The sequence below is a fragment of the Tubulanus polymorphus genome, chromosome 8 (assembly GCF_964204645.1).
Source record: "Tubulanus polymorphus chromosome 8, tnTubPoly1.2, whole genome shotgun sequence".
Taxonomy (NCBI): Eukaryota; Metazoa; Nemertea; class Palaeonemertea; order Tubulaniformes; family Tubulanidae; genus Tubulanus; species Tubulanus polymorphus.
In genome coordinates, this window is record NC_134032.1 from 2,674,820 (window position 1) to 2,689,534 (window position 14,715).

At 36.1% G+C, this 14,715-nt stretch overlaps 2 protein-coding genes across 2 annotated transcripts; both read left to right on the top strand.

Annotated features, from left to right (window-relative positions):
* The first annotated feature begins 310 nt into the window (after positions 1 to 310).
* Positions 311 to 5,716, top strand: LOC141910020 (uncharacterized). Its single transcript, XM_074800709.1, has one exon. The coding sequence runs from the start codon at positions 311 to 313 to the stop codon at positions 5,714 to 5,716; it is 5,406 nt and encodes a 1,801-aa protein (XP_074656810.1).
* Positions 5,717 to 5,819: 103 nt separating this feature from the next.
* On the top strand, positions 5,820 to 14,193 carry LOC141910021 (uncharacterized). Its single transcript, XM_074800711.1, has 6 exons — positions 5,820 to 5,944; positions 7,238 to 7,341; positions 7,840 to 8,072; positions 12,711 to 12,933; positions 13,212 to 13,346; positions 13,903 to 14,193. The coding sequence occupies exons 4-6, from the start codon at positions 12,718 to 12,720 to the stop codon at positions 14,191 to 14,193; spliced, it is 642 nt and encodes a 213-aa protein (XP_074656812.1). The 5' UTR covers positions 5,820 to 5,944; positions 7,238 to 7,341; positions 7,840 to 8,072; positions 12,711 to 12,717.
* The last annotated feature ends 522 nt before the right edge of the window (positions 14,194 to 14,715 follow it).

The window sequence follows — 14,715 nt, forward strand, 5'->3', positions numbered from 1 at the left end:
GCATTGAAAAATACCAAAATGATGAACAGCATCGAGCCCAAGTTAAATCTTACAGCATTGAAAAATACCAAAATGATGAACAGCATCGAGGCCATGTTAAATCTTACAGCATTGAAAAATACCAAAATGATGAACAGCATCGACGCCAAGTTAAATCTTACAGCATTGAAAAATACCAAAATCATGAACAGCATCAAGCCCAAGTTAAATTTAACAGCATTGAAAAAACCGAAATGATGAACAGCATCGAGCCCAAGTTAAAACATTCAGTGTTGAAAAGTATCAAACCAACATGCAACATCGTGATAAAATGAAAAGACTAAGCATCAACAAGTATGCAGGTGATCCTAAAATCAAGGAAATGGTTGTTGCTTCCACAAGATCACGTCGTGAAAATGAAAAATTGAAAAAGAAAGACATCAACTATGTGATCAGTGAATTTCGACGTGTATCTAAAGACGGTCCTGAATATGTCTGCTCTGTGTGTCATCGACTCTTGTTCAGAAATCAAGTTAAAGATCTTATTGAAAACAATTACACTACTCATGGACCTACACATGCTGAAATTGCTCAAAAATGTATAACAAATACATATCTACATGTCTGCAATGAAGATTGTCCAACACCATGCACCTTGAAAACTGAACCATCAATTAAGCAGTGGATTTGTCACAATTGTCATCATAAGTTATTGATGGCTAAGATACCATGTGAGGCTGCTTGCAATAATTTGCAGTTAGATAGAGTTCCAAGAGAATTATCACATCTGAATCCACTGGAGGAGCATCTTATTGCGATAAACATTCCATTCATTAAGATGATTGCTTTGCCGAGGCAAGGACAGCATGGTTGTCATGGGCCTGTTGTATGTGTGCCAAGTGATGTTAAAAAAACTACTACAATATTACCTCGTGATTCATCTGATGATCAAATGATGAAAGTTAAATTGAAACGCAAACTCACGTACAAGGGTCACTATCAGTATCAGTTTGTTGACCAGAAAAAAATCATGGATGCTCTTACCACTTTAAAATCAATTAACAAACACTATCGTGACATTGAACTGAACCAAGACTGGACCAATTGTCTTGAAAAAATTGATGAAGAATCAGAATCTGAAGTGCTCTCAACTGATAAATCGTCGTCCAATATAGATGAAAGCTGTGTGAATTCCTTACCTACTGCTAAGAGTGAAGCAGATAAGGAAACAAATGGAACTGATTCACAGGAAGAAACCGAGGCAGAAAATCTACACGAAATGTATATGAATTCATGTCTACAACCAATTGATATTGGTCAAGAAATTCTTGATGCACACTTTAATGATATTTTGTGTCCGGCACCAGCTGAAAATAACAGCCCAATACAAATATTAACCGACAAAGAAAATGAAGCCAAATCATTCCCCACATTGTTTCCTACTGGAAGATTCACTTATCATGCTGTTCGTGATGAAAGAATCACTCTCGCACGATATTTACATACCCGATTGATGAACGCTGATCCAAGATTCTCTCGAAATACTGACTTTATTTTCTATTCACAATTTTTGTCAGAAATTAATCAGGTTGCATCAAATGTATCGATAGCGCTACGAAAAGGAGTGAAAGATAGCACTCGGCAATTTCATGTCGGATTGGATAGTCTAAGAAATCTCAAAGACGTGAATGATATCTTCAAGTATAATGATGGCTACAAGTTTTTGAAACCAATACGAGGAACACCACCATTCTGGCAGGCTGCTCAAAAAGACTTATTGGCTATGGTTCGGCAATTAGGTGTCCCTACATTTTTTGTGTCATTTTCAGCCGCTGAAATGAGATGGAATGAACATTTAGAAGCTATAATGCGAATCGATGGATGCAATAAACCAGTTAGTGAATTGTCATGGTCTGAGAAATGTGGTATTTTGAGACGCAATCCTGTCACTGCTGCACGCATTTTTGATCACAGATTTCATACATTCCTTAATGATGTTATCAAATCCCCAGCGCAACCTATTGGTGAAATTCAAGACTTTTTTTATCGAGTAGAATTCCAGATGAGAGGCAGCCCACATGTACATGCACTGATATGGGTAAAAGACGCACCGAAATCAGGAATTGATGACGACGCTAATGTCACCTCGTTTGTAGATCGATATATCACCTGTAAATTACCTGATGATTCTGAGGATCCTGAATTACATGAAACTGTAACCAGTGTCCAAATGCACAGCAAAAGACACTCAAAAACATGCCGCAAGAAAGGTACTAAATGTAGGTTTAATTTCCCAAAGAATCCTTCATTACAAACATTTTTGACTCAAGAAAAATACGAACCCCCACCACCACCAAGTACTGATGAATCGAATAATGAAGAACCATTAAATGAACAAATTGAGGCAGCTAGCAATGCAATGAGTCCCGATCAAGCGAAAGAAATATTACAGAAAGTGTGGGAATTGATGAACAAAGAGGATACTGATTTATCAACTACAGAATCACTGTACAGATCAATTGGAATCACACAAGATATGTTTGAAGAAGCTTATCGTTGTTTATCACGTAAGAGTAGTGTCGTTTTGAAAAGGGAACCAAATGAATGTTGGGTAAATCAATACAATCCTGCATTATTGAGAGCCTGGCAGGCTAACATGGATATACAGTATGTGACTGATGCATTTGCATGCGTAGTATACATAGTATCGTATATCTCAAAGAGTGAACGAGAAATGGGTCTTTTATTAGAACACACAAGAGCGGAGGCTGCAGATAATAATCAAAGCGCGAAACAAGCCATGAAATCATTAGGTTCAACTTATCTCCATAATCGTGAGGTGTCAGCTCAAGAAGCAGTGTATCGAGTTTGTAATCTAAAAATGAAGCAAGGATCTCGAAAAGTTCAGTTTATTCCTACAGGTGACAATATCATTAAATTAAGTAAACCACTGAGCGTATTACAATCAAAAAGCGCAGATCACGATTTGACTGATGATGATGTATGGATGACTGGCATCGTAGAACGATATCAAAATCGACCTGATGATGAGGAATTTGAACAAATGTGTTTGGCTCAATTCTGCTCTGAATATAGGATTCTCGCAAAATCTCAAGTGAACAACAGCAGCATAGCATTGAAAAATGAGAGTGGATATATCAGAAAGAGAACCAACACAGCCCCGGCAGTTGTCAGGTATGCTAGATTTTCAAAAACAAAACAACCTGAAAAACATTATCAAACAAGTCTACAATTATTTCTGCCATATCGTCAAGATGAACAATTAAAACCACCAGGTTTTGAAACATTCGAAGTTTTCTATGAAACAGGGCATGTATGTTTAGGTTCAGCACCATTAACGGCTGTTAAACATATTGTAGACAAACATCGCAGTTGGTTCGAAGCCGATATTGAAACATTTGACATGGCGCAAGAAATGTTGAATACAAATGATGAGTACGAGGATGCATGGGCTCAAATTGCACCGGAATGTGAACATGAAAGACATGAGGCTATTGCTGAATCACAACCTAATACCCACGATGACAATGAAAATGACCCTAATGATATACCGGATTTGCAGTATACCGCAGAAAAAAAATCACCTGGCAACTATGCAATTGAAAATTCAAATGCAGCCCTATCAAAAGACGCTGCATGGAAATTAATTCGATCATTGAACAATCAACAGAAAGAGGTATTCTATAAACTGAGACAGTGGTGTATTGATATTCGTAATGGTCATAACCCTAAACCATTTCATATATTTCTAACAGGCGGAGCAGGTACAGGAAAATCACATTTGATAAAGGCTATCAAATATGAGGCATCAAGAATTCTTGCACCAACTGCTGAAAACCCAGATGATGTAACTGTTTGTTTGACTGCTCCAACAGGTGTTGCCGCATACAATATTGGTGCGACTACAATTCATAATACGTTTGCTATTAACATTGGAGCTAAATTACCGTATGTACCTTTGAGCGATGACAAAATATCTGAATTACGTGTGAAGTTCAACAGTCTCCAAATAGTGATAATCGATGAAATATCTATGGTTGATCATAAAATGCTTGGTTATGTACACGGCAGATTGAGGCAGATAAAACAATGTCCTGATTATTCTCCATTTGGTAATGTCAGTGTTATAGCTGTCGGTGATTTCTATCAACTGCCTCCAGTCAAAGGCAAACCTCTGTATTCACCGCCTGATAATGGTGTTGATTTATGGACTAATGTATTTGAAATTGTAGAATTACAAGAAATAATGCGCCAAAAAGGTGGTGAATTTGCAGCTATGTTGAACCGACTAAGATCAAAAAAGAAAGAAGATATGCTATCAGATACAGACGACGCAACCTTGAAAGCAAGAGTTACAGGTGAAACCAATGCAACTGCTTTAGGTATATACTCTACGAACAATCAAGTAGACGACGTTAATACAGCCATGTTGACAGAAAACTGCACTAACATTGTTGAAATTGCAGCACATGATTTGACTAAAGATCCAAGAACTGGCAGATTGATAAAAAAAGTTAATTACCACATAAGCAATAAGAGCTTATCATCGGCAAAAAGCTTATTGTTAGCCTATAATGCAAGAGTTATGCTGACTAAGAATATCAATGTTTCAGATGGACTAGTCAATGGAGTTCTTGGCACTGTGTCGCATATATCATTTGATGATGACATGGAATGTACTACAATATATGTGATTTTTGATGATAAAAAAATCGGTAAAGAACTACGTAATACGTCTAATGTTTCTAATGTGCCAGAAAATAGTACACCAATAGTACGAGTTGAGGAATCAGCGATGAAAAATAAAGGCGTGCGTCGACAATTCCCATTGAAATTAGCTTGGGCCTGTACAGTTCATAAAGTTCAAGGAGTTACAGCACAAAACGCAGTAGTTTCGTTGAAAAAGATTTTCTCACCTGGACAGGCAGACGTAGCACTGAGTCGAGTGACATCTATTGAAGGTTTAATTCTTGAGGATTATTCACCCAAGGCAATTTTTTGCAATGAGCTCATTAAACCAAGCGTTGAAAATATGACTCCATTCATACAAACTGAAAATGATCTATGTAACGACTGTACCCTCACTATGGCTCTACATAATACTGAAGGTTTACCCGCCCACTATAATGATATTGCTAATGATGAAAGGCTTTCGGGAATAGATTATATTTGTGTCACTGAAACCTGGTTAACTGATGATCACAACAGTGTCGACATTCAGGGATATAACTTCCACCATCAGACAAGATCTATGAGTTATGATATTGATCATGAAATGGTAACACAAATTCACGGTGGTGTAGGTATTTATGCAAAATTAACATCAGATTATGACCAGATTCCGCTACAAACAAAGAATATTGAATGTATGGCCATAAAGGATCACAAATCCGGAATAGCATTTGCTGTAATATATCGTCCTCCCTCCTACAATGTAACTCCATTCAAAATAGCTCTGAGAGATGTTATTTGTGAAATACGATCACACTCTGATCAAATAGCTATTGTTGGTGATTTCAATGAAAATGTATTAGTATCGTCGAGTGTTGCAAATATGCTCGAAACATTTGGATATGTACAATGTGTTACTATGCCAACTACAAATGCTGGAACGCTTGTAGATCATGTATATGTCACTGGTTTTGCACGACCGCACATTCATATAGTACCCACTTTCTACAGTCATCACGATATAGTTTCGCTAGGATTCCTCTAATTATAAGCTGTAACTTTTCGTATACAAAATTCGAATCACCTCGACAAAATATCCCACTGACCTTCCATATATGCATGTATTTGATAAATGTTTTTTCAGACATAACTGTTGATATTACCAGAAGATATTGAGCTAATACAGGATGTTGGTTAATGGATCATGATCGCAAAGAAGAAGAATATTCAAGACATGAATGGGATTTACTCGTCAACAAATTAATAATTATTGGTAATTACAGATACTTGATCAATAATTTCTATGTTTATACAAAAGAAAATAAGGCTCAACAAAAATGATACCTTGTTTCTTCGCAGCGGTCGGGTCATATTTGTAAAATATGGTAAAATTTGTAAACAGTTCATTTCTATAGCGGCCGGGTCTGTTGTGGTAAAATTGGTCACGTTTTTAAAGATGTAATGTATAGGGTAGATAGGGGGCTGGCTTGGTCAAGTTTTAAGCTCAGCAGAGCTGAAAACAAGGTATCAATTTTTTTAGCCTAATGGGAAATAAATAATGTATATAAATATTTTTTAGATGCCAATATTGAGAAATGTTTATAAATACACAAATTTTCATAATGTTTTACAGTAAAAATTATGATTTATATGACTGGCTATGAAATTTAAATCTGTGATATAATTCCAGGAATGATGATGCACCATCGTGCTAACAAATACAACAAACCAATCAACTATTCCTGGCCCCAGATTTAGTATCTAATGACACTGCCTCATATGGGATACTACCTGAACTAGAATAAAATAGATACAGTACATTGAAAAATATATCAACATGATAAAATAATAAAAGTATAGATACCAATACATGGTCAAAATTGACAAATGACACTGCATTTGATCAGTACGCAATGTGTATGAGTATCAGTGATGTGTATCAGAGCATGAGTATGTTAAAGTGGATTCAATTGATAATCGTTTAATAAATTACCAATAACTTTATACTGGTATGATACCTCTTGTGATTGAGGCAATCAACTGAATTTCAAATCGCTGCTCTATCAGAATCTCTCACAAAACCATATGCAGTGATTTATATTATGATATCTTCAATGGAGACTAGATTTTTGGTTCATATCTCAGAATCATGCGATCTTATAATAGGACCCCATATTGCATTGGGATATCAAAAGTGATGATTTATCTTCAGTATTTGCACCCATGAAATGACCAATGAATAAAACAATGATTTTTCCCAGACTGTGTGATACGAAAATCATGAACTAGTAAACAACCTGTGAAATCAAATAACATCACGATGCCTCAAATCAAATAACATCAGGAAATCAAATAACACTAGGACACTTCAGTGGACAGAAACTGTCCATTGAGGTGTAGCTGTCCCACCTTATATGGACAGTTACACAGCAAAAGTTCTTCTATATTGAGGAACATGCATTGATATTACTATTTTTAAAAAGGTAGGTTACAGAAAGGTAGATGTACCTCCATGAAAACGTATCATTAAGAACAATTACTTAGAAAATTATTTAACTATTTTCAGGCCACGTAAAACAAGAGGATCCATTGTTCGTATCATGACTGGCTACAGTATCTACAAAACATGCCATTAAAACATATGAACTGTTTCAACAATGTCTCCACAAGGTAAAGTAGCAGGGATGAGATAAATGCATGAGAAAAATGTGAAAACTCCTGAAATTGTTAGAAATTACCAGTAAGATTTTATGTGGTTTTCCTGATGGGCTGTTTAAAATGTTTAGAGTATGGGTCCTTTTTGACCCTAGATAGTTCATTATACATGTACATGTTCTAAATGTAGTGTCAGTCATCCATTTATTTACCCTTACCGGACAGAATTGTTTTATACTGTATCTTAAAAAATTTAACTCTGCAGTTCTCGCATGTAACTTTGTTGAAATTGATGAGATCACATTAGGTATATGTCCCCTTTGAACACAATTCTGTTTTTGGGATGAAAACATTTAAAATCTTGTTTTTTGGTGTGATGATAATAATATGACAAAAGTTAATAATGACCACATCATTAACTGTGAAATTTTCACATTTTTCATCATATCCTTGAAATATTGAGGAAATTCCTTCGCACCAATAACTGATTATAAATATCTTTCTCACTTTCAGAAAAGTTATGTAACTTTCTATTATTCAACATATTCCTCTACTTCAAACATGTCTACTTCAACAAGTCACTTCGCTTATCCTGGCAAAATACAATATGCCTGCAACAACATTACACTTCGACACCAACCCAACAGACCACACTTGTACTGAGGCATTAATGCATGTTCTTGCACATACCAGTATACTCAAGATGGAGCCATTCGAGTCATATGTCTGAATTGACAATAAATCAGGTAACTTATAATGTCTGCTTTGATGTACACTATTGTGTATTTTAATTTCTCTGCTATTTCTCTGCTATTCAAATAATAACTTTTAAATTTAACATTTCAGCAATTAACAAGCTTTATGTATATCACTGCAACATTCACTCGCAAAAATGGATAAAGAAGCGTAACATGAACTCTTATAGACTTAATGTTACTTTCTGGTTATGACGACATCTTGCTAACTAAGAGCATGACTTGTCTATGAATTCATCAGACATTCATCCACAATCTAGCTTGCAAGATGTTCATGTTAACTTTCATATTTAAAATATATTTAATCAGATATACATAAATTACGTCATGTTCATGTTTCATATTATATATCTGTATTATTCTCTGCATAATTGATTCATAGTAAATAAGTAATTTTTGTTACCTATGTGTTTCCTACTAAAGATCATATATGTAGATTAGTTGAAATCCAATGATTGAATGAAATAATTTTCAATATTACTATATCTATAAACAACATATTTGATGCTTAATTACTGATTTTCCCATGGGATTTTCCTTAGTCACTGTGCATGTACAGGTCTGCAAATTGTAGACTATTTGATTAAATATATGTCTCTTCCTAATAAAGGTAAACTTAAATTGCTTCCTTGCTTCATTTTTATTAACCATTTGAATTTGGAAAATCACAAAAGAATATACTTTTTCACAGCTTAAATAACTTAAGGAGATGAGATGGTGACTGCCCAAGCCTGAGTCTGACATGCACCAGTCAGTGCTGCCACGCTGTGGTCAAATAATTATGATCTAAGTTATTTTGGATGTGATGTTTACTCGTCTCCGTTTATTTCAAAAAGAGGATTGCACCGAGAGTATTAAAACCATCGTAGTGTTGACCGTTTCATTTTTCCCACCGATTCTGCTTAATCCCTTTAGGTCACATATCGAAGAGCCCGTTGTTATGCAGCTATAGGCCCTATTTAGGGATTTCTGTTGTTACACAGAAAACCTTCATGAAAGATTGTCTGACATTATTCCTCTTCAGTTAGATGCCTTGAATCCTAGGACACCACTTTTGCAGTTGCCCTCGGGTTATGAGGATTAATCGAGGATTATCGTTTTAAATATGATCCCCCATGCATGTGGCTAAAAAGACGTTGCTCCTCATTGAAAAACTAGTGATTAATTCCTGGGCCCGGTTGTGCAGACGTGACTTAAGTCCAAAAGTGGTTTTAAATCATAAACTGGTTTTTACTTGTTAGATTAGCTATAGAACTAATTTGGTCTTAGACTGGTCTATAGACTAAGCCATGACTATGCAACCGACCCCTGAATTTCTAAGGTATGAAGCCTAGTAAAGGATCAATCAATGTCTAGTGGCGAAGCAGCGATAACCGGGTTTTCCGCAGTCTTGATCGTATTATTTGGATACTGTGTCGACCACGATCGTGGTATCATGTTGACGCAGCAGCACCATGCTATTCAATTGAGAATGCATGGAATTTAACCTATATTTTTTTGAATAAAATCACAGTCACTACCTACAAAATAACAGTTCATTGATACTAAATTAGTAACTACAGAGTGATCGCACAACTGGAATATCACCCCAGACAATTTTTTTAAATTAGGATAGCCGAGACACAATCAGGCCATGAGCAGAGTACGATTATGTACTGCAATATGCAATCATGATAACAGATTTTCAAATTTTACAATAACACTAAAATTACTGATTTAACATAGACCATATTCATGTATTCATATTCGTGCCCATTACTTATAATGCATCATAATTAATGATAAATAATGCTAACTGAAATCATGATTATAGATTACCCTATACACGATTACAACATTTCTGATTTTTATCGCTGACAAATATTATTTAATTTTAGCCCAATACATACATTGCATTCATGCTACACAATAAAACCATGATAGTATTTATCACATACAAATATTACATCATGTGATAAATATCAATGGCAATTACCATTTTGTTCCATCCAATTACATCTAATGCAACATAATCATCGCTGACAAATATAATGTTATTCATGCAATACAAAGAAGTCCTCGTCATGAGTGATAGCTAATATTAATTAAAATCATGACAATACATTATCAAATACATTAATTGCAATATCAAACATAATATCATATATTTATCATCAGCATATATTTTCATATTAAAGCCCATTACAAATAAAAAAAACTCGCAGCTGATCCCCGGAACGACGATGTAGTGACACACGTCGATACGCCGATGATTGATGAAAAGTGACTACAAAATGGAAAACTAAATCATCACGTGAAAAACGAAAGTTGAATCTGAAAAACGAAACACTATTAATGTAATGAATGTAAAAAGGATATAAATAAATGATGAAAATACATTTATTTGATTGTCTATTTTGGGAAGCGTTACATAAGTTTCATTAAAGTGATAACATGTTATAAATGGGGTTATTATTGTTAGGAGTTGTTTGGTTTTCTAATGCTTGATGTAAAGCGATGATTGTCGTGGACTGTGTGAACACAATAGCGCAGAGGAAGTGTTACTGGCATGGTGATTGGGTTGTCTAATTGTTGTGATAGGCATTCATTTAGGGGATAATGCTCTGGTAATTAATAGGCCATGCAATGTTGATATAATGATGTAATGGTTGTATAAAGATTGCACTGTTTGGTTTAGAAAACAATCGGAAAGAAACTGTGTTTGGATGGATTTGTGGGCTTTGGCAAAAAGTGTGTGAATGGATGTATTGTATGGGTGGGGTCATGGTGTAATTGGGTGCGTTAGTGAATAGTGTAATGTTTGATGCTAGGTGTGAATGTGCCTGGGAAAATTGTGTCATATATGGTCGAAAAAAATGTGTCAGTGTTGCATTACTGATTTAGTAAATTTCACATCAAATAACGCCTGAGAACAAACTAAGTATTTGTGTAAAGTGCTCATTAACCATAATATAGAATTCATTAAGGTTGAGTGAATAGTAGGCTTAGAATTTTGGCATTAATTATTGCTTCCAATTGAGAAGATATGATCTTAATACATGATTTCCCAATGTAAGTAGATGTTACATTTATAATAAAAATAATTACAAGTGAGGGAGAACCATTTTGTCGCATACGGAACGTGGAACACAGTCGAGGGGAATGTTGTTAATGTCACATGACATTATCAGGAGTGATGAAGCAAATATTTGTGTCAATAGCACAATAAACTATGATATATGAATCATGTTCTGGCGTTGGGAATACGTGGATGTATATTTTATCGGGTCCCTCGCAATTCATTTTGTAGGTTACCACCTTGTACGATCGCGCAGTTTTTTTGCGGTTGTCCTAGGCCGATTTGGTCCGGGGATGAGTCCGCGGCCGTGCGCGTGTTGTGTGGTCGCGGCTGTGGAGGGACATGGCGTGTTGTTGTGGCAACTGAGAAGACAATGGATGAAATGCGTGCGTGTGGAAGGCAGGCTTTGGCGATTGGTTTGGTACTGCAATGGGCGGGGCGTGACGTCAGGGCGCGGGTAATATAGGTGTTTGGGTGATGTGTGGGTACTAGCATTGTGTATTAATAAAAGGTCTGCGGATTTGGTCTTTAGTATATAGTCGGTGTTGTTTTGATTGCAGTGATTCATTAGGCTCGCGGATAGATACGGATAGTGGATTGTTGTAGATAAAATAGTAGATTGTTGATCATTTGGAGTTTGTTCTTAGCGGTAAGTGTTTAGTTGGGTATAAGAGCTGATCTGCACCTCTTTCGTGATGGCAATATACTGAATTGCAAGTCACTGTTCTAGCATCAGAATGTGTAATGAAATCCTATGCAGTGATTTAGGTGCGATTTAAGAATAGGGGACTATAGCAATATATATATGTAGTGATAGTAATCAAATAAGTAATAATAATCGTAATTGATAATGATGATATATAATAATAGTAATATATATAGTAATTAATGAAGATTAGGGAACTAAACCTAACCCTAAACCTAAACCTAACCCTAAACCTAACCACTAGTCCCCTATTCTTGAATCTTACCGTGATTTATATGATGATATTATGAGTAGAAGAAAGTACATTTGTATCGCAGAATCGTGCGGATGTTTCAACAGGAGACCCTATTGGATTGGGGAATGTTTTGTGATAGTTTATGTTCAATATTCGTTTACGGTTTTTCTTACAGAGATGACGTAATTTGTTGAAACAGTGTGTGCATGCAACTAATGCACTTTCAGCCAATGGTCACTGCCCCTAGGCAAATTGTCTGATATAATTGTAGGAATTGTGAAGAAATGTTATTCTCTGGCTCAAATTTGTTAGTCATGAATGATTGTTTCATCAAAAATTCTGATATCATTGCCTTTAGTTTGACGCATGTGATCAGGTGTTGTTCAAAGATTGTGGAAATTTGAGATATAATCCAGGCTACAAATCTACGTTCTTGTGGAGTTATCATAAGATAAACCACCGTAATGTTTTTGTGAAGACATTCTCAGTCTGGAGCAGCGATTTTGGATTTGAAAGTGGACAAATCATGCATAGAAATAAGCTCTGCTATGTGTTATCCTGTTGTTTTCTGCTTTGCAGTAGGAATTATAGATATTGCAATGTGACTGATTGTGAATTGTTATGTTGTAGGTAGGCTATGTCTTGCAACAACAGCACTAGGGTGAAAGTGATCGGAGGCCCGGAAGACCGAAAGAAGTCTATGATGATAGCTGTTATAACAATGAGTAATGAGGTCAAGGAATTGATTCTCACAAAGGATTTGGCATGTAAATTGGTTGTTGGTGCATTCAGGACTGTAACCAATTTAAAATTTACAAGTGGTCCTGTATGTTATGGGACAAAGAATTCCAAGGTATGTAGTGTTCGTGTTGAAAATGGTTGCTTAGGTGATTCTATAATGGGTGGCTGGGTAGCTGTTGGTTGTTATTGCATGGATAGACCAGATTCATTTTTTGGATGGTATAATGTTATGTGGAATATCTTTAAAAAGATAGTATGGGGATGTTGTGAGGTTGACAGTTATTTACGAAAGGATGTTGTCATGATTGAAGAGGGAGTGGTTGATTAGTGCGGTGTTTTGTAGTAAATAGCATGGATGATGTGTTTGGTCATACTTTTGATTTATTTCAGATATTTAAGACTAAAGACTTTGAAGTTGACAGCGATGTGGTGTCAGGATATCTGCATGCCCCTAAGGTGTCTGTCGCTGATGCTCTGCGTTCCCCGAAGCGACGCAGGGTTAGTGTAAAGGGCAAGGTGACAAAGGTAAATGCCTATTGTTGTAGTTGGGATGGGATGCGTAGGACTTGGTAAGGATTTGTTGTAGCACTAGATGCTACACATATGTAGTACCAATGTTGTTGGTGCCGTATTGAAGTAGGACATAAATTGATTTGAATGACAGACTCCCTAAGTTGGTATTGCCTGGATGAATGCAGTTACATGACGCAGAGTTAATCCGTTGAAAGTGAAGAGTTAATTCTATAACTTACAACTGTGAAACTTGGATCCTGAGTTCAGAGTCTAAATTCTTGATGATCAAATAAACTTGAGTTAACTCACCACTGTGGAACTGGATTCCGAGTTCAGAGTTTAAATTCTTTATTGATGATATGAACTAAAGTTAACTCACAACTGTGAGACTGGATTCTGAGTTCAGAGTTTGAATTTTATATTGACCAAATGAACTAGAGTTAATTCACAACTAAGAAACTGGATCCTGATTGTGTGATGTAAATGTGGTTGTTGAGAGGGCATTAGGATGTGTGGCATGTAGTGGCATTATGTTCCCAAAATAATGGTTTGTTGTATTAAATTTTAGGTGTATGGTGTAACATCTGGTGTCAGCGGTGACGATGTGGAATGGAAGCGTCGTGATGTGCTTATAAGTGATGAGGAGACAAGTTCTTCGATACGATTAAAATTGTGGAACGAAAATTATGGCGTTTTGGGCGAAAAAGACGAGGGTCGGGAAGTAGTAATTGAAAATGTCATCGTTAGTGTGTTTAAAGGGATCAGTTCGTTAGATAGTACAGGGATGATTCATGTGGAGGTATGGCCAATTGTGCTGGATAGTTTGTGTGGGTATGAGGATTTATATTTGAATTCATAAGTGTCTAATGTGCTATTGATATATGTTGCAGGATGTAACAGATGAGGAATCTAATATTATTGAGTTACTTGTAGTTGGTGTAGACACGCAGGAGGACGGGTATGTAGAATAATTGTATTTCATGATTTAGTAATGGTTGTGTTAGTTAATATGGCTTGCTATAGATTTGTGGCTGTATTGCAAATGTGGTGTAGTTCTGTGTATAGGAATGTGCGGGCATGGTATAATATGTATAGGTTGTGTATGGACACTGTGTATGGGTGATATAAGTGGCTAGGAGTTGAGGTATTTATGTCATTATGTGTGATTTGGAATTGCAGGAAATTGGTTGTGGTGGCAGATAGCGGCAAGGAATTTGTGTGTGGTGCTGGTGTGATGATGACGGAAGATGATATTTTGGAGTGTGTGCCATCGAAGATGATGGCAATCATAGAGAACAATGTTGTTGAGTCGCTGGCCCCTGCTGAATAGTTGTACGTATGTGGTTTGAATATTTGTGGGTAATGGTTATGCAATGAGGGA